General features: G+C 50.9%; 1 protein-coding gene across 1 annotated transcript in view; it reads left to right on the top strand.

Moving 5' to 3' along the window:
• Positions 1-13,543, top strand: part of LOC119102078 (cGMP-dependent protein kinase, isozyme 2 forms cD5/T2-like) — a 28,669-nt gene extending 15,126 nt beyond the window's left edge. The window contains 10 exon segments of the mRNA XM_037225473.1: positions 3,058-3,204; positions 6,382-6,529; positions 7,337-7,500; positions 8,940-9,033; positions 9,035-9,052; positions 9,054-9,119; positions 9,700-9,829; positions 10,548-10,737; positions 11,510-11,581; positions 12,252-13,543. Of these exon segments, the coding sequence (XP_037081368.1) occupies positions 3,058-3,204; positions 6,382-6,529; positions 7,337-7,500; positions 8,940-9,033; positions 9,035-9,052; positions 9,054-9,119; positions 9,700-9,829; positions 10,548-10,737; positions 11,510-11,581; positions 12,252-12,345 (1,123 nt within the window). The 3' untranslated portion in view covers positions 12,346-13,543.
• Positions 13,544-19,331: the final 5,788 nt, after the last annotated feature.

The following is a 19,331-nucleotide window of genomic DNA, read 5'->3' as shown; positions in this document are numbered from 1 at the left end:
CTATGCAGACGTGGTGTGCCGCCGTGCCCTGCTGACGTGCTGTGTTAGCGTGCTGTGCTGCCTTGCTTTGCTGACGTGCTGTACTGACGTGCTGTGCTGACGTGCCGTGCCACCGTGCTGTGCTGTATATATATATATATAATATATATATAATATAATATAGATATATAGATATATCATATATAAATATATACTATATCTATATATATATATCTATTTATATGCATTATTATAATAATACATATATATATATATATATATATATATTATATATATATATAATATATATATATATGATATATAATACTTGACGTGTTGTGCTGATATACTGTGTCCCCGTGCTGTGCTGTACTGACGTGTTGTGCAACTTAAATGTGTCTGTAGTATAGTCTTATTCCTGGAAATAAGGCTATAGTAAATAAGTAACATTCCATTCCTCGGAAAAAAACCAAGGAGAATGGAGACAACTTGGTGTGGTAAATAGATAAGTTGGTAAATAAATGGGTTGGTGAATAAATAGATTTCCTGGTTTTTCTCCGAGGAATAAGACATTTACTACTGTCTTATCCATGTGAATAACATTCCTTGCAAACGCACTTGAAAAGTTACGTAATTTTAAATGTGTCTGGATGCACAGTTACAGTCGTGCATCCTCTTTTCACGTCGCAGAACAATATTTGCCGGCATTTCTTCAGTTCATCGAGTGGAATATTTTTATGTTGTTTTTGCGACAGTGGCATAGTCTTGCTTTGGTTCAGTGTAACGATCTTCATATGTGTTTGTGGCATCCGGGTGTTTGCACACTTATGTCGGGCTGTCAGCTCAGCCGGAGGGGTTTGAGGAACGCTGGTGTAAGATGGATATAGTTCCGATCCACGTTATATCCATTAATCCCCGCGTGTCACGTACTTTGCCCCCCCCCCTTTAGCTGGAACTTTGATGGCTGCATATTGTATGCCTTTATACAGATATATGTACATATATATTTATCTGTTAGATATATAGATATACGTATATCTGTAAATATGTATGAAATATGTGTGTTTGTGTCTGTGTGGGTGTGTTTGTATGTATGAAATCTGTGTGGGTGTGTAAATATGCATGAAATATGTGTGTGTTTGTGTCTGTGTGTGTGCACACACGCGTGTGCGTGTGAGAGTGTGTGTACGTGTGTGTGTGCTTGAATCGTGTTTCCTGTGTATACCTTTAATGGATCTCTGACTGCTGCTACGGGTGTCCTTTTTAACATGTCTCACCTGAAAGGTCTCAACCTTACCCACTCGACACTAGGAACAGCCATCTTACGTCGGAGAATGTCTTAGACGTCATTACGTACCTACAGACATGTCATATGATGACGTCACGCAGGCGTGACCCACCAACCAGCGCGTGGCCGCTGAAGCGCTCACGCGTCTGGGATACATCGTCGACCCGGCCCGGCCCGCGTGGCAGTCGGCTTTGTTTTGGCGTCGCTCCGGGGCCTTATTGGCGTAGCGGAAATGCTCCCGGCGGCACGGGCTCCGGCTAATTTTGCCTGCCGGCTAATCTCGCAAATATTCACGCGGCGTCGTCGGGCGCGCCGAGGCGGAGGAGGCGCGCGAGAGCTGGCGTGCCGACCTGCGGCGGCCGGTCGATGACTGAAGTGCTGTTGGCGCTTTATTTGTTGGCGTTCGTGACCGGGGTCCGGGTGGATGCGGCGGCGGTGGCGGTATACTCTGGCCCTTCGTCTCTGGCATGGCGTTTGGTCTGTCGGCCGACCGGCTCGAGTTCGGGAGTTACACACAACAAAGCGCGCTCAGAATTTCGAACGTAGGCCTTTGAAAGTCGCGCTGCATGTCAATGTTTTCCATGGACCGTGATGCAGTCTTGCGGACTGAGCTGAGCTCGGGGTCATGCGGGTACGTGGCCTGACGGTACAACAAGGCTCTCTGACATGCACCGTATGCCATCAGGTGGGAAGCCTGACCCGTTTCAAGGCCGCATCAGTAGCGACAGGGGACGGAGCGGGGGCCCGACCCAGCAGTAGCTTGTGCTCAGGTCGTATAAATATTCAAATGCAGGTCATGGAAAGTTTATGTGCTCGCTGTCGGATTTGTAGCTTACTTTTCCAACTGCGTGTTTTATAAACCTTTTTCTGCATTGTCATTGGTTATAAACTTAAATTGTCTCTAAAAGCGACAGCGTAAGGGATTTGACATCGACAGGTGTCAGCGTAAAGCCAGCATGTATGGCCAACTGCAGGCAGGCCGTTCAATCAGATCAGAGTAGTGCCAGCCTTAGAAATACCAAAATTCCAAAGTACCAAAATATCAAAATACCAAATACTAAATACCTAAATACCAAAATACCAAAATATCAAAATACAAAATATCAAAATACCACAATACCAGATACTAACTACCAAATACCAAATATCAAGTGCCAAAACAGTAGGCAAATAGGACGTCAGCTTTTAGAGTAAAACTTGTCGAGCAGGGTTATGTCGAGCAGAGCCAGAACTTCTAACGCATTTGAGTAGAACACGTGCTAATTATCCATCGCGTCACTGAAACTGAGCTGGGACATGCATTTTACCATCGCAGGAACCAATTTGTTGTGAAGTAAACCCGAGGACTCCGTTACCAATTAAGGTTACTGGTTTGATTCGCGAACGTCCAATGTCATCTAACCAGATGGAGCGTTTTCTTATGTAAGAAAGTTAGCTGCGAGGGAAAAGTTATGCTGCAGCTCTTTCAGGCCTTAGATATTCGCGCGTAATTTTTACATTACACGCCATAAACGCACGCCGTGGCAAAAACTCCACGTCACGAGCGTGGTGTGGGCGTGACACGTGACGCGTGACGCGTGAGCGTGGCAACTATTCTCCACCTGTTCCATTTATCCTCGCTGGTGCATGCTTCTATCTCACCGACCACCACTGCAATTGAACATGCCCGTCTCAACGATAACGCGCCAAGCGTAAAGCGAAATGTCTCGCCGCTTGACTTGACCCGACCTGAGCGACCTTGACTTGACCCGACCTAAAGCGACCTGACCTGACCCGACCTCGGCTGGCAGCGAGGACATCCGGACGGCCAACATCGTGGCCGACGACCCGGACGGCGTCGCCTGCCTCGTCATCGACCACGATACCTTCGACCAGCTCATCAGCCGGCTGGAGGAGGTGAAGAACCGATACGTCGACGAGACGCAGCTGCGCAAACAGTGAGTTGGGCGCCTCTCCGCGCCCTCGCCGACCCAGCGGTGGGTCATGCCAGTATGCTGTTAATCAGTCAATACTGTGCCAATGTAGATCTATATATATATATATATATATATATATATATATATATATATATATATATATGTATAGATATGTATATATACATACATATGTATAACTAAAAGTGGATGTGCATTGGTAAGCATACTGCATATATATATATATATATATATATATATATATATATATATATATATATATATATATATATATATATATATGTATACATATGGTCTCCATTTGGTGGTCTCGATCTTTTGATGCACAGATGACGACGGTGTGCAGCAGGCCAGGGTAGGCGAGAAACATGTAGTTGTTTTTATCGCTGCTGTGGTATGGTGAAAAAGGATAGTTTCATGGAGGCATATTAGTGAGGATACCAATGATATATGACAATCGGAATAGTTGTCTTTCTTGAGTCCAACGAGATCTTCCAGTAGCGGCGTTAAGTGCGAAGAGTTGCAAACTGAAGAATTTCCACGTTAACGAGCACAGGCATCCAAGTAGTGGTCGTAGTCGTAATTTACGGGGGGGAGGGGGGGGGGCCTTAGCTGGCTCGTATCAAGTGATAAGCGCCTTGTTCCTCCGGCCGTGTTTGCATTCCTACTGGCATGAAGCTCATGGCATCTCCACTTTTGTTTCGCTAGTCATTGCGCCATTGTGTGCTGCGTTATAGTTGCGTTATATTAGTCGTTAGTCAGAGTCATAGTTGGGTTCAAAGCTCTGGGTTTCTACATGGCATTTCCCCTCGCGACGGGAATAATGCGACGTTGATGTCTTCCATGGCACAGCATGGTGTTTGGAACCTGGGTATGCTTCAGGCTTAAAGGCTATCTCATGGCTTGAGTTCATCAGGTTCGACCCGTTAGTCGCGCTTCACAATTCACGCCGTTCCCGTCCTGTCTATTAAGCGCGCTTGCGTCTGGATGCTTATCGTTTTTGCTCGTTTCTTCTGATGTCATTCGCTTAGCGTTTTTGTGTAACTGCGCGGCGTCACGCTAAGAGACGTCAGCCTTATTCTGTATGGTTTTGTGGTTATTTCCAATGGTTTTGTGATTATTTCCTCGAGCCCTCGGCTCGGTTTGGCTCATGCGTTTGATTTGGGCTCCCGTCAGCTTTTTGTTCTTGAGTGGAAGTCAAAGGTACGGACCAACGTATGTGTATGTTATGTGGCATCTTGTGCGGTGTGTCTTGTGTTTTTCCGTTGTATTCTATGTGGCATGTGTTGTGCTCTTTTCCCAATTAGCTCGCACGTTTTGTAGAGCTGCGTGTGGACTTCACGGAACTCCAGTGGCTGTGCCGTGGCGTTGTGCTGTTGTGACGTGTCGCTGGTTTCACAGCCCCACGTAGCTATGGTCGACGGTAAAAAGGGATGTCTCAGAACATAAAATTGGCTCTGATGACGCGTTTAGTCGCGCCTTCGAGACTGCCTCGGCCGTTGGTGCAGAGGCACGCTGTGTGCAGTGTTTTTGCACGATGCGCCACCCGCTGCGCCGGCTGTGCGTAGCTGTATAGCTGGGTACTCGCCAGTGTATGCATGCACGCTGTCAAGCGCGTTCGAACTTTCATGGGAACGAGCGACCGGGTCATGCCCTCCGTCCGGCGTCGCTCGACGAGCACCGCACTGTTGGGGCGGTGCCGTGACGTGCTGACAGTGGTACGTCTGCCTGTCTGTCCGTCTGTCTGTTTGGCTGTCTGTCTGGCTGGCTGGCTGGCTGGCTGGCTGGCTGTCTGGCTGGCTGGCTGGCTGGCTGTCTGGCTGTCTGGCTGGCTGGCTGGTTGGTTGGTTGCCTGGCTGGCTGGTTGGCTGTCTGTCTGTCTGTCTGTCTGTCTGTCTGTCTGTCTGTCTGTCTGTCTGTCTGTCTGTCTGTCTGTCTGTCTGTCTGTCTGTCTGTCTGTCTGTCTGTCTGCCTGTCTGTCTGTCTGTCTGTCTGTCTGTCTGTCTGTCCGTCCGTCCGTCCGATTGTGTGTCTGTCTGTCTGTTGGCCTGTCTGTCTGTCTGTCTGTCTGCCTGTCTGTTGTCCGTCTGTCTGTATGTCTAGATAAATGCCAGTCTGTCGTAAAACTCACGGCCTCTTGAGAAAACTGCCGCTGGGTGTTGGCCGCAGTTGCTGTGGCGGGAATGTTAGTCGCGGTGGTTGTACAACGCGCGCGCGTGGTTAGTCGCGGTGGTTTGTACAACGCGCGCGCGTGGTTTTGTATTGCCCAATCTCTCACGGCCATAGTCGTAGCGATTCGCATTCCAAACCACCTTTTAAAAGAACGACATTAACAGATTCCACCCACCGATTGCTGCCGTCGCTTTCGATCATGGCCGGGCGGTGATCATGGTCATGATCATGGTCATAATCATGATCATGATCATGATCACGATCATGATCGCGCCCGTAGCTCGTCCGGGTCCCGTTCGCTCCAGTCCCGCGCGCCTCGCGCCACGTGTCTGGTGTTGTCGCGCCGCGCCGTGCCCGGGCCGGAGCTACGCCGTCGCTATCACGCTCCCCATGGGGCGGCGTTGCCAGGCAGAATGCGGTCGTTCGCGGATTTCAGTTACGCGCTGCTGACCTCCTGTGGTTGGGGAGTTACGCCCTGGTGACCTCCTGTCGTGGGGCGGGTGGCAGGGCCGATATTGATGAGCTTCTTGTGCGAAGCGAGCTGGATTTATTGCCGTATTCTGTCGACACAGGTAGTCCCCTGTGGTATGTGGCACACGTGTGGCCTTGTCCTGCGTGGCACACGTGTGGCCTTGTCTGTGGCAATGTCCGCGGCGTCACATTCCTGGATCTCGCTGTCGTCAGTGCGGTGCGATACGCGGTGGCTGGAATGCCCTCCGTCCGTGCTGCCGTTGTAAGCCCGGCGTCTGTTGCTGGCGGACCCTGTGGTGCCTTGTGTTGTGACCCCACTGCGACCTGTGCGACCCCTGCACCCGCGGAACCACCTGCGGTCTTTGTGACCCCCCCCCCCCTCCCCATCCACCCTCTCCTGTCATACCTTTGGCCCTTACGAGCGTCGTGTCTCTCGAAGCGGACAATCGACGGTGACGGCGACCGGTGCGACCCTCGTGACCTGTCCGCCGTGACCCCTGTGACGTCACCCTCCGCTGACGCCGGCGCCTGCGGCAGGATCAACCACGAGTTTGCCGACGTGAAGCTCTCCGACCTGGCCGTGATCGCCACGCTGGGCGTCGGAGGCTTCGGCCGCGTGGAGCTGGTGCAGATGGTGGCGGATAAGTCGCGTTCCTTCGCGCTAAAGCAGATGAAGAAGGCCCAGGTAAGCACGGGGAAGATCCTGCCAATGCAGATGGTGGAGGGTGAGTCGCGCTCCTTCGCGCTAAAGCAGATGAAGAAGCCCCAGGTGAGCACGTGGGAGAGCCTGCCGATGCAGGTGGTGGATGGTGAATCGCGCTCCTTCGCGCTAAAGCAGATGAAGAAGGCCCAGGTGAGCACGTGGGAGAGCCTGCCGATGCAGGTGGTGGAGGGTGAGTCGCGCTCCTTCGCGCTCAAGCAGATGAAGAAGGCCCAGGTGAGCACGGGGGAGAGCCTGCCGGCGCAGGTGGTGGAGGGTGAGTCGCGCTCCTTCGCACTCAGGCAGATGAAGAAGACTCAGGTGAGCGCAGGGTAGAGCCTGCTGGTGGCGGGGTTCCGCTCCTTCGCCGTGAAGGAGGGGAAGGAGACGCCTGTAAAACGACGACGACATGGATGCGCAGATGGGGCCTTGTGCCCTTTGTCCCGCACCATGTCGTGTCGCGTCATGCCAAAACATCTTTCGCCGTCAAATTAAATTCACGTTAGCGTTCTGTGACCGATGACAATGCATATGATGACGATGATGCATTCTTGTCTTACTATACTTCAACGCCGCGAACATTGTGGTACTCTGTGCGCAGCAAATTTAGCATGGAAACTAATAAATAGTCACCATATTGTCTAGCGAACTGGAGGTAAAGGTATGGAGACTAGATGATGCAGCGACTTTGTTTAAATCTCAACAAATACATTTGGCGGGGAGGCGAAATATGTCCCGTCTTCAAAACGGTGCCACTCGTTGCGGGGTGAACATCGCCTGCCACTTCCGCAGATCGTGGAGACTCGCCAACAGCAGCACATCATGTCAGAGAAGGAGATCATGGAGGAGGCCAACTGCGACTTCATCGTCAAGCTGTTCAAGACGTTCAAGGACCGCAAGTACCTCTACATGCTGATGGAGTCGTGCATGGGAGGAGAGCTCTGGACAATACTGAGGTAGGCACCCGACATTTTTTCATTGTGTGGACCGCTTTAGTGTAGGGAAGAAAGGCAAAACTTGGAGAACATAGGATGTACGGTATTAAGGGGCAGCGCAAGCATGAGGTTATCACTAATATCGGTTTTGGAAAGAGGCCATTTGGGCGCCATATGGCCAGGGTATTCGGCCCGCTCTAAAAACCCAATTCTTCGACATCGGAGGGTGGGCACTTTGATGATGGGTACATTAATGGGTGCATTGGTGGGTACACTTTGATGATGGGTGCATTGCGCAACATCAGTCTCGGAATGTACCCATAATCAGACTTCGAAAATTTGTACGTAAAACCAGTTCGTGCTGGTATGTGCGTCGCAAGTCGTGGGCTATCATTCCTGGCGGAGATGTAGAGTTTGTAGTAGCGTACTCGTCATCGACGATGGCAGCGTTGAACGACATTTCCCGAACGAACAATGGGTGCCTTAACGATATATTCGTTGACTTTGACGACATAGTCCCGAATGAACAAAGAATGTAAAACAGTGATCCGATGAGCCCAGGAGGGCCCAAAAGTATGCAATATACAGTAATGACGCGGCACGTATCGAGCGCCGTTTTTATCAGCGCCCTGCGCGCACACATTAAGGCCTCCGCCTTGGCATAGATGTCGCCACATGTACTCACTAACTATGTAGATGGAGCGCGTCACACAAATGACAGTCCTGGGCCATTGTGTTTTTGCTGCTAACGTTTTCATTAGCGTTGATTAGCTGGGATGCGTTTCAAGCTTTAGTGCTAGAGGATGTCGCAAACTGATAATGTTCTCGGCATCTCAGCATTGAAGAAGCAGTACAGCTGTTGGGTCAAACATCTGGGAAGCTCAAGGCTGCCTTTGCATGATGAATCAAAGCAAAACGCCATCTGGATGTCAATTCTAAGTGTTAATATAACACCTAGTATATAACGCACTCTAAGCGTTATCCCATCTTATGCACTATAAGGCCCTAGCACTTCAAGTTCCTCTTGAAACATGACAGGCGCGTCATTTGTGCGGCTCACCTATATTGAAGCCAAGCATCCAATCCAGGCATCGAACAAGCATCAAGCAACCAACAAATGCGTTAGAACAACCTAACTCGAAGAAACGCGCCATATTTTTCCAGCGCGAACGTAAACTTTCCTGGGACTGCATTCAACGCGCGCGCATACGCACGCAGATGCGCACGCACACACATTCACACGCACACCCACACGCGTACGCACACACATGCAAGTGCGTATTGACCTTCGATACAGACGACCGGTGTCAACATGAGTCTGTGTGCTGAGTTAAGCGCCATCTTCGACAGGCCGACCCGTCCTGGCATGATGTGACGTCTTGAATAACCCGCTACTCCCTCGCGCATTTCTTTTGCGAAAACACGTGCTGAAGCGTCGCTGGATGTCCCTGCATCCGCAGGGACCGGGGCAACTTTGACGACGCCACCACACGGTTCTACACGGCCTGCGTGGTCGAGGCCTTCGACTATCTGCACGCGCGCGGCATCATCTATCCGCGACCTGAAGCCGGAGAAACCTGCTGCTCGACAACAGAGGCTACGTCAAGCTGGTGGACTTCGGCTTCGCCAAGAAACTGCTGGTAAGACTGGTTGTTAGCGAATGCAGGGATTTTCGTATTGGTTGCCTTTGTGTCCGCTTGCAAATGGCACAACGGATGAATAGGTGATTAAGATCTCTAAGAGCGACTTTTTACGCAAGTCTACGCCACGCATTGTGAATAGTTAGCCTTAGCAGACATGTATGCCTTATCCTTGGTTGTGTCTATAACTTAAGCTTACTTTATTGTAGCCATCCATGCGAGCCTTGATTACCTGAACTATGAATTTACCAGAGGATTCTTGAAAACCTGTGGCAATGTGCTGCGCTTCTTCTCATCGCGCCGTCTTGCAGCCGCCTGGCCTGAATGTCAAGTGTAGTGGCACCTGGTTCCTGACCTGTGACCTGCCCGGGCCCGACACTCGGCATGGCCTGAAGTGACCTGACCTGACCTCAACTGACACGACACGCGACCTAACTTGACCCACCCGACGTAAAGGCGGCCTGATAAGGGGCGTGCCGCTGTACCGGCCCTGGCTGTATGTGGCCCGACCCGACCTGGCGTGACTCCGCCCTGCCCCGCCTGGACCTGACCGGACGTGGCTTTGGTGCGTGGTGTGCAGGTGGGCCGCAAGACGTGGACCTTCTGCGGCACGCCCGAGTACGTGGCGCCCGAGATCATCCTCAACAAGGGCCACGACATTTCGGCTGACTACTGGTCCCTCGGCGTCCTCATGTTCGAGCTGCTCACCGGTGAGAGACGCGGAGGGGACCGTGAGCACCGCGGGTCCATTGAGAGACGGTGAGCGACGCTGGTCCATTGAGGGATGGTGAGCAACGCGAGTCCATTGAGAAACGGTGAGCAACGCGGGTCTATTGAGAAATGGTGAGTAACGCTGGTCCATTAAGAGACGGTGAGCGATGCGGGTCCATTGAGAAGCGGTGAGCGTGGAGAGAAGCGCTGTACGTTGTGTTGAGCGATTGCTGTGAGGAAAGCAGCATGCGTTTTGGGATGGCTGTGCTTTCGGCTGCGATTGGGGTGGTACATGAGCTGTGCAGAACCTGGAGAGAAATAGTGTGCACGTGGATGTTTGAACGCTTATGATAATACAACTTCAAGCCCTGTATGATGTTGGATGCGCCTCCTCATTCTCGTTGTGTTGTATGAATGCTGCTCGCCGCTTTTTGTACATTTGATCAGTTATATATCGCTGATGATGCATTCGGTCTTGTTTCACAAAACGGCAATGATCAGATATATTCACGCGACTTATCACTGACTGCATGGCTCTATAAGCAACAGATTATATCAACATCTCGACCGGGATAAACTCACCGTCTTCAGAACTCGCAAATGTCCAATAACTCAATACCGTTCCTCCTTCTCCGTCGCCCGTTCTTCTCCCTTTGACACCCGTTCGCATCCCTCTACCGCTCGTTTTCCTCCCTCTGACGCCTGACTCGCTGCCAGGAACGCCTCCATTCACTGGCCCGGACCCGATGAAGACGTACAACATCATCTTGAAGGGCATCGACGCCATCGAGTTCCCCCGCAACATCACGCGCACGGCCACGGCGCTCATCAAGAAACTCTGCCGCGACAACCCGGCCGAGAGGCTCGGCTATCAGAAGGGCGGCATTCGGGACATCCAGAAGCACAAGTGAGCGCGCGCCGCGCCCGCGGTCAATCCGTGTCGCTCCGCTGGATCTAGATCTGGATTTGGATCTGGATCTGTTAGGATCTGATCTGTGTGGGGCGCGTCGGAGTCGGTAGGGCCGGTCTTATGACATGGTACCCGCCTGGTCTTTGGTGAATGTTAGAGACGCTGAGGGCCTGTGTCGAGCTGTCCCACTATCAAGAGTGTGGTACGTGTCACCTACAGGCACGGGGAATGGACAGGAAGGAGTAAAAGCCACCTGAAATGTGAATTTATGTAGGCTTGAGATCGGCCCCAGTATCCTCCACATGCTGCTTCAGCGCTGAGCGTATGGAAGGAATGGACATTCAGTTTTTTAATGACCGCAGGCCTGCCTGCAAGAGTTTGTCGATTGTGTGCGCGACATTTCTGGGTGAGTCCTTGCACACACATTTTTGCGTGCACGGTGTGGTGCGGCCATATGGACGCAGGCTGTGGTGTTTCGTGTGTCTGCAAATTTTACCACGTCGGGCTTCTCAGTTAATCTGGACTTATTCATCAAAACGACGTCGGTGTCGAACGAGTGAAATCGGCGAAATTTGCAGTTTTCCGTGCAGCGTGGTCTAGCAGCAATCAGTTCCTTCCGCAGTATTATTATGTGGATGCAGCTCTGTTTTCGGCCAAGCGCGGCAGAACGGGAGGCCACCGGGATTCGATGTATGCAGATGTCGCTGCTGTCGCTAGTCATAAGTCACCGTCGCTGTCGCTAGATGTCACCGCCGTCGTCCGTTGACAGGTGGTTCGACGGCTTCAACTGGGAGGGCCTGATCGCACGCACCCTCACGCCTCCCATCATACCGCACATCAGGTGAGCCACGGCGGCGGGTGGCGGGCGCCGGCTGGCGGGTCTCGGAACGGGTCATCGTCGTCTTTAGGACCTGGTGTTGACCTGGCGCCAACTGTGCCTACACCCGGCGCTGTGGGAGATTTGGCTTCGGGGCTGGGCTACAGAGCGTCTTCAGACTGCGAGCTGATATCGACTCTTGAGTAGACTGCTTTAGAGTCTGGTGTGAATGTAACATTTTATGTTTGTGTTACAAAGAGACCTCATTGTCAGCTTTCGAAAATTGGTCGGGGTATCGTACGCTCCCATCTGAAGATATCCCTGGATATATTTTTCAGTCATTTAGAGAAATGATGGATTTTGGTATTTGGTTATAAATAAAGAAATGCCAGCTTATGAGAAGCTGTTTGGGTGTGGTAAGCCCCACCCCCGGATATCCAAGCAGGCTTTCAGGAGCTTTCAGCTGCATTTTGTGTCATGAGCTTTGAAGCAGGTCTTCGTTTGTTGTTTCGTCTAGGTTTATCCAGTCTGCGTTACCTATAGACAGCAGCAACATCGCAAACTCATACATGGACGAAGGGTATGCACTGAAAATATACGCTTACAAAAACTAACAGGGCTCATTTTCATCAGCATGACAATAATTTCGTCAACCTATTGCACGCGCTCACCTAAGGACTGCCTCCCCGCGCAGGTCCGTGTTGGACTCGTCCAACTTCGACGACTACCCACCGGACACCGAGCCGCTGCCGCAAGACGACCTTTCTGGCTGGGATGCTGACTTTTGATGCGACGTTGAAGCGGTCGCCATCTTGGGCAGGGACAGTGCGCAACGGCGGCCATCTTGCTCCGGCGGGCTCCGGGGCGCGTGCGACCGCCGCACCATGTGATGCCGGGGTAGGCTAGGTTTTTGGTGGTTGGATTTCTTGTTGGGTGACGTCACGGCTCTCGCCACTGCCGCCATGTTGTATGATGTTGTGACCGGCCGGCCGCCATGTTGTGTGACGTCACGGCCCGGCGCGTTCCGGTGTGTCTGTCGATCGTTGCTCCGCGTGTTGTGGATTCGCGTGACCATCCGAGCCCACGTGGCGGTCCGATCCCTGCGGCATACGGCAGAGAGCAATCACAGATATACATTTATCGTAGCATTATTATGCCGTGTATCCTGAGCTCGTGATTTATACTGTTTGAAGCGGACCCGGCGCAATAGCTGTTTTTGTTAGATACTCTTTATTTCCGGACGTCTATCAAGTGCGTGATCAGTCTCCAGTAACCCCGACAGCCCTTTGATGTGACGTCACGTAACGTGACGTTTCGCGCGCGACGCCCTGCCGGCCCTCGTGCGGGACTAGCTGGCGGCCGATTCTCAGGACGGGCGGGACCTGAGCTCTGCGCGTGTCACGTGACCAAGTGTGGGCGGCGTCTCCGCCGTCTGCGTGCCCTTTCCTCGCAGACCTTCGGTGTCGGTAGCGGGTTTCGCTCGCTGCGTCACAGAACCCTTGCCGGAGCTCATTTCGGTGTGTTCTAGACGTGACAATCAGCCGGCCCTTCTCCGCGAGCCCGGATTTTAAGTCGTGGCTCCCAGCTCCCTCTTGACCGCGTGCCCGGAGGGCGGACGGGGCACCGGCCCTTGACCTCGTGCCCGTGCGTCCGTCGCCCGCGCCGCGTCACCGTCCATGAGCAATCATCGTCGCAGTTGGGCCTCTGTGTTGCGTCACGAGGTGGGATAGCGCGAGCAGCAAATCGGCGAGAGCTCCCTCATTTGCGCATGCGCGTTCTAAGCCGCTGTCCGCAATCCGCGACCGTGCCTTATACTGACTGCGTCCGCTGGGGCGTTGGGCGCCCTCTGGAGGCCGCTCGTAGACAGACAGTTCGTGAAGCGCACCTTCGCTCGATCACGGAAACTACGTGGGTGAGGAACCTGTGAGTGCGAATAGTCTTACCGTTCACGACGTTTTAAGAATGACTCAATAAACTCTAACTTGATTCGCGCGTTTTCTGTCAGGACACAGTGTGAGACACATATTGTGGGCACGGTTGAGAAACTGGCTTCTAAGCGTTCAAATAGTGTGGTCGAAACTACCTGATTTGACCATGTGTTATGGTGATATTTTGAGACTCGAGAAGCATTCCTGCTAAAACAAGAATGGGCGTCATGATGATCAGACCACTTCCCTTCATACGCATAATATGGGCTGTTCGCAGGCACGGATCAGTGATCAGATCAACACAGTTCAGATCAACAGTGGCTTCTAAGCGCTCAAATAGTCTCATCGAAACTACCTGATTTGATCATATGTTATGGTGATATTTTGAGACTCAAGAAACATTCCTACTAAGACAAGAATGGGTGCCATGATGATCAGACCACTTTCCCTCATACGCATAATATGGGCTGCTGGCAGGCACGGATCCAAGTCCAATTTGGTCAAGAATGGACTTCAAAGTCATGGTTCAACCATTGCTAGACTATGGATTCAAGTAATCTACATTTAATTTTAGGAATGTCGCGCCGCTTGCCTGCCGTGCACAAGTACATGCATTGTTGCCATTATTGCCAAGCACTGTTGAACGCTGGCCACTTAGAAGTCGCGTGTTGGTGTTGGTGGTGCACGCAGCCGTTATTCAGGCGCACCAGTGGGCTTCCGGTGGCGGAGGGGGTAGCTTAACAGCGAACACAATTCTGCTAAGACAACAGCGAGCAGTTGCATAAGCGCTCACAAGCGTTTCTGTGTACAGCTGGCCTTTGAATGGCACAGTTGGATCAGCTCTTCTTGTTGCGTGTGCCACATACGACGGTGGCGAATACCAGACGCGTGGCGGGACATTCAGCAGCCCAGGTCATTCATTCATCAACTCAGCGCTGCCCAGGTCATTCATTCATCCACTCAGCGCTGCCCAGGTCATTCATTCATCCACTCAGCGCAGCCAGGTCATTCAATCATCCACTCAGGGCAGCCCAGGTCATTCATGCATCCACTCAGCGCAGCCCAGGTCATTCATGCATCCACTCAGTGCAGCCCAGGTCATTCATTCATCCGCTCAGCGCAGCCCAGGTCATTCATTCATCCACTCAGCGCAGCTCAGGTCATTCATTCATCCACTCAGCGCAGCCCAGGTCATTCATTCATCAACTCAGCGCAGCCCAGGTCATTCATTCATCCACTCAGCGCAGCCCAGGTCATTCATTCATCAACTCAGCGCAGCCCAGGTCATTCATTCATCCACTCAGCGCAGCCCAGGTCATTCATTCATCCACTCAGCGCAGCCCAGCGCATCATTCAGCAGATACGGAACAAAAGCAGCCCAACTGCGACGCTCCAAGAGCGTTCTAAGCGGGCCGCTCTGCAGCAGTCTCCGAAACACATAGTCGGCGCATGTAGCTAGCCGCATGCTGTCGAACGTAATACATAAAGCGCGTAACTTCATCACATAATGGGTTCGATCTGAAGTTTGGAGTGGGAACCTTCGGGTTTAGTTTGGGGTAGCCGACAATCAGAGACATCGGAGACATGGCAAATACTTGTCATGATAAATTTCAGAGTAGTCCAACGTAACTGGGGTAGTCAGGACTTGTAGGGGTGGGAGGGGAGCGTAGATACAATTTTTCAAGTATTTGCCGCACCAATACTCCCTCCCCGTCAACAACACAATTTTCTACCCGGCTATGATGACTCCATTTTTCAGCCGAGCCTCGCTTCTTTTCATGGACATAAAATGATGTTGAATTCTCTTATCGTTTAAAAGTGCCGTTTTTATCTTATTTAGATATACACATGGTACCATTTTTTGGTTGTGTGTAGGGCCACGCTCTGTCGAGTGTAATACGTGTACCGGCAACTTTATCACATTTTGTGTTATTTATCGAAGACATGATGGCAACAGGTGATATCTGATAGCTCATCACAGGTGATAGACGATAGCTACAACTGATAGCCGATAACTGACCACAGGGCGCTGGTGTCAGGGTTTGCACGAGGATCATGGCCGGATGGATGTGTAAGAAGGTGGATCCCGCCAGAACAAAAATTGACGCGGAACTGCTGTGACTTTACTCTACTATTGTGCTAGTGCGTAAAGTGTAAAGCTTCAGAGCTCTAGCATGGTGCGCTATTTCCTCCTCCAGCATGGCGTTCTTTTCGCCGTCTTCCCCGTCCTACTCCTTATTTTCCATCTTCAATCGGCTTTATCAAAATATTTACTAACTGCGACATGACTGCATGTGCCAGGCACTTTATTTTTGGCATCATTTTTTTCTTCATTTCCGCATCATTCACGATAAGCTGGGGGAGGGACCACAGAATACCAGTTGGTGGTAGGATTTTTAGGGATCTCCTGGAAAAACTGGATCCCCTCACGGGGGAGTCCCCTGGGGAGTGTCAGATGAAATGGCGTTGGTGGGGGTGGAGGGTGGGGTGGAGTGGCTGGGGGTGGGGCGCGGTGATAACGGGGCCACGTACTTCTTTGTCAGTTTGTTACATATATCGATGCCCAGATTAGCGACATTCTGATTAGTTCGAGAGAGTTATCGAACCAGCTTATGACCTCCCTCTTCCAAAACGGGGTCTTCTGTCCCAGAATAGGGCCTCCTGGTTCATAAAGGGGCTCCTTATCTAGAACGAGTTTCTTCCAGTTCCAAAGGAACCTCCAAACAGCTAAGGCCTTCGTTATCCTGAGGCTTATTTGGAACTGCGGCCATCTGATACACGAAAGGTGTTTACTGATGTATAGAAGGTGCCTCGTAATCAAGAGCAGTGGCCTTCTAGTTCATTACGGCATCGTCATGAGCCAGTAAAACAAGAACTGGACGTCCTGATCTAGAGCATGGGCTATCTTATTCACGGAGGCGATCCCATGAACTAGAGACAGACCTCTAGATGTAGAAAACGGTCTTCTGAGCTTGATTTCACCCCACAAGCTCAATTATTCGGGCTTCCTTGTTCTGAATTCGAGCAGTCTACGGAAGTTACGAAACCTTTGGGTTGGGCACAAGAGGGTTCCCATTTTTTTTTGGGGGGAGGGGGACGGATAACCTTCTCAAGACGACGCAGGCAGTCACTGGCATTGCGAGGCGTAGCACGGGGCTTTGACGTGGCCGTGGCACATCAAGTTCGTGAACATCAGTCTGAATATGAGCCTGAACATATTGCCGATTTGACGAACTTACGTCAAGTGGTCTCCCCTCGACAGCATCCTGGATCCGCCCCTGAGTCAAGTGGTCTCCCCTCGACAGCATCCTGGATCTGCCTCTGAGTCAGGTGGTCTCCCCTCAACGGCATCCTGGATCCGCCCCTGAGTCAAGTGATCTCCCCTCGACAACATCCTAGATCCGCCCCTGAGTCAATGGCAGTGGCAGAGGAAGCTATACCTGTGCTCGTCTCCCACACGTGGTGCGTCGGCTTTACATGGTGTTGGTGAAAAATAAGCCTAAACATGGGCAAACAGCGCACAGGCTATTCGTCGCTGGCAATGTATCAATTTGGACAATCAGGAATGGCAATATCCTGTTAGTTGGGATATAGATCCTGTTATTTAGCCCCCAGCCCCAGCGTGGGCTCCAGCCTCCCGCCGACCGATGAGAAACAGTGGGCCGGATCAGGGGAGAAATACGTTTATTGGTGTGTTTTTGGGGTGCGTTTCTTCATTCCTATTTTTTTATTACCAACCCATTTTACGTAACCACGCCAGTGGACAGTGATTTATGACTTGTTGAAATGATATTTCGAATGTTCATATATGGTATTGATATTTTGAGTGGAATGGCATTTTGGAAATTAATAACGTTTTATGAACCCAAGGAAGCCAAATTCTGCCAGACCACACTTATGCATCGAGCTCACTAAGAAGACATCTACGTAAAGGAAAAAAGCGGAAAAAACAAAAACAGTTGACGATTGAATTGGATTGCGAACACAAATTCCGCCTGTTTCCCATTTCCAAGGACTGTATGCAAAAAATAACCCGATTTTGTATATGGAAGCATAACGGTGGATCTTCAGTCGATTATGATTCTAAATCGAAACAACACATGGGTGATACCCCCCGCATTCAGTGACATCTCGGACACTTTCAAGGCGGCACGACTTTCAACGATAGCGACAGACTGAGATCAGTTCTGAAGCTACAATGCATGTGTGGTGTGGGCGGCAACGCGCGGTGTGCTCCATGGGTCCATGAAGTCTCAGCAGCTCAGAAACAAACACAAACGCACGCACCGAAAGCCTGCATAACAATTCATCGGTTTTCTCTTAACTCTAGTAGCTTTGGTCCAAGCGGCGGAAAGACGGTAGGACGTAGCATACGAGGTAGGGGGCGTCAACTTTCAACTGGAAAGTGGGGCAATAAATCCTACAAGGGATACTTCTGGCCATCACAAACACATGGCCACTCAGCCACAGCGGCGTTTCACCAAGTTCTGTGATCGTGTGTGCGTTCGTGCATGCTTGCGTGCGTGCGTGCTTACGTACGTCCATGCGTGTATGCGTGCGCGTGCGCGCGCGCGTGTGTGTGTGTATGTGTGTCTTAGATATGGTTTTGAAGAAACGGGAACATGCACAGACTATGCGCGCGTGTGTGTGTGTGTGTGTGTGTGTGTGTGTGTATGTGTGTCTTAGATATGGTTTTTGAAGAAACGGGAACATGCACAGACCATCCCCCTTTACCCCCACTACGGCATGTTAACAGGACATTCTCCAGTGACGAAACGTCTCCCAACGTGGCGTGTTTACTCGGTCCGACTTTGACCTCCGTAATGTGAAGCTGGGGTGCGGCCCTTCATTTCGTAGATGCCCAAGAAACAGCCGCGGCGCAAATGTAAACGAAACGTCGGCTGACGAGCCTGCTGGCATAGAACTGTAAAAATTTCGAGTCTATTCCTTACAAAGAATACACACACCACACACACACACACACCACACACACACCCACACACACACACACACACACACACACACACCACACACACACACACACACACCACACACAACACACACACACACACACACACACCACACACACACACACACACACACACACACACACACACACACACACACACACACACACACACACACACACCACACACACACACACACACACACACACACACACACACACACACACACAACACACACACACACACACACCACACACACACACACACACACCACACACACACACACACACCACACACACACACACACACCACACACACACACACACACACACACACCACACACACACACACACACACACACACACACACACACACACACACACACACACACACACACACACCACACACACACACACATATGTATATATATATATACATATGTATATATATGTATATATATGTATATATACATATATATACATATATATATATATATATATATATATATATATATACATATAGACACATATATATATCTCTCCGCTCTCTCTCCTCTCTCTCCTCTCTTCTCTCTCTCTCTCTCTCTCTCGCTCTCTCTTCTCTCTCTCTCTCTCTCCTCTCTCTCTCCTCCTCTCTCTCTATCTCTCTCTCTCTTCTCCCAATTTAAAGCCTTATCAAATGCATACTTTTTCTGCGGGCTAGGTACCTCCCAAAACGGCTATCGGAGAGACGCCAGCTGGCCGAAAGCATATGTAACAAAACTTCGTCCGGCAAGTTCAACTGACGGAGGGGCTGCAGTTTCAAATACATGTTTGATATAAATCGCATATCTTATTCTCTATCCGGCGAATTGGTCAATTAAAATATCCCGATCTAAGT

This window comes from Pollicipes pollicipes, unplaced genomic scaffold (genome assembly GCF_011947565.3).
Source record: "Pollicipes pollicipes isolate AB1234 unplaced genomic scaffold, Ppol_2.1 Scaffold_1600;HRSCAF=1878_pilon_pilon_pilon, whole genome shotgun sequence".
Classification (NCBI taxonomy): Eukaryota; Metazoa; Arthropoda; class Thecostraca; order Pollicipedomorpha; family Pollicipedidae; genus Pollicipes; species Pollicipes pollicipes.
The sequence above is the reverse complement of the archived record's forward strand: the minus strand, read 5'-3'. Positions and strand labels throughout refer to the sequence as shown.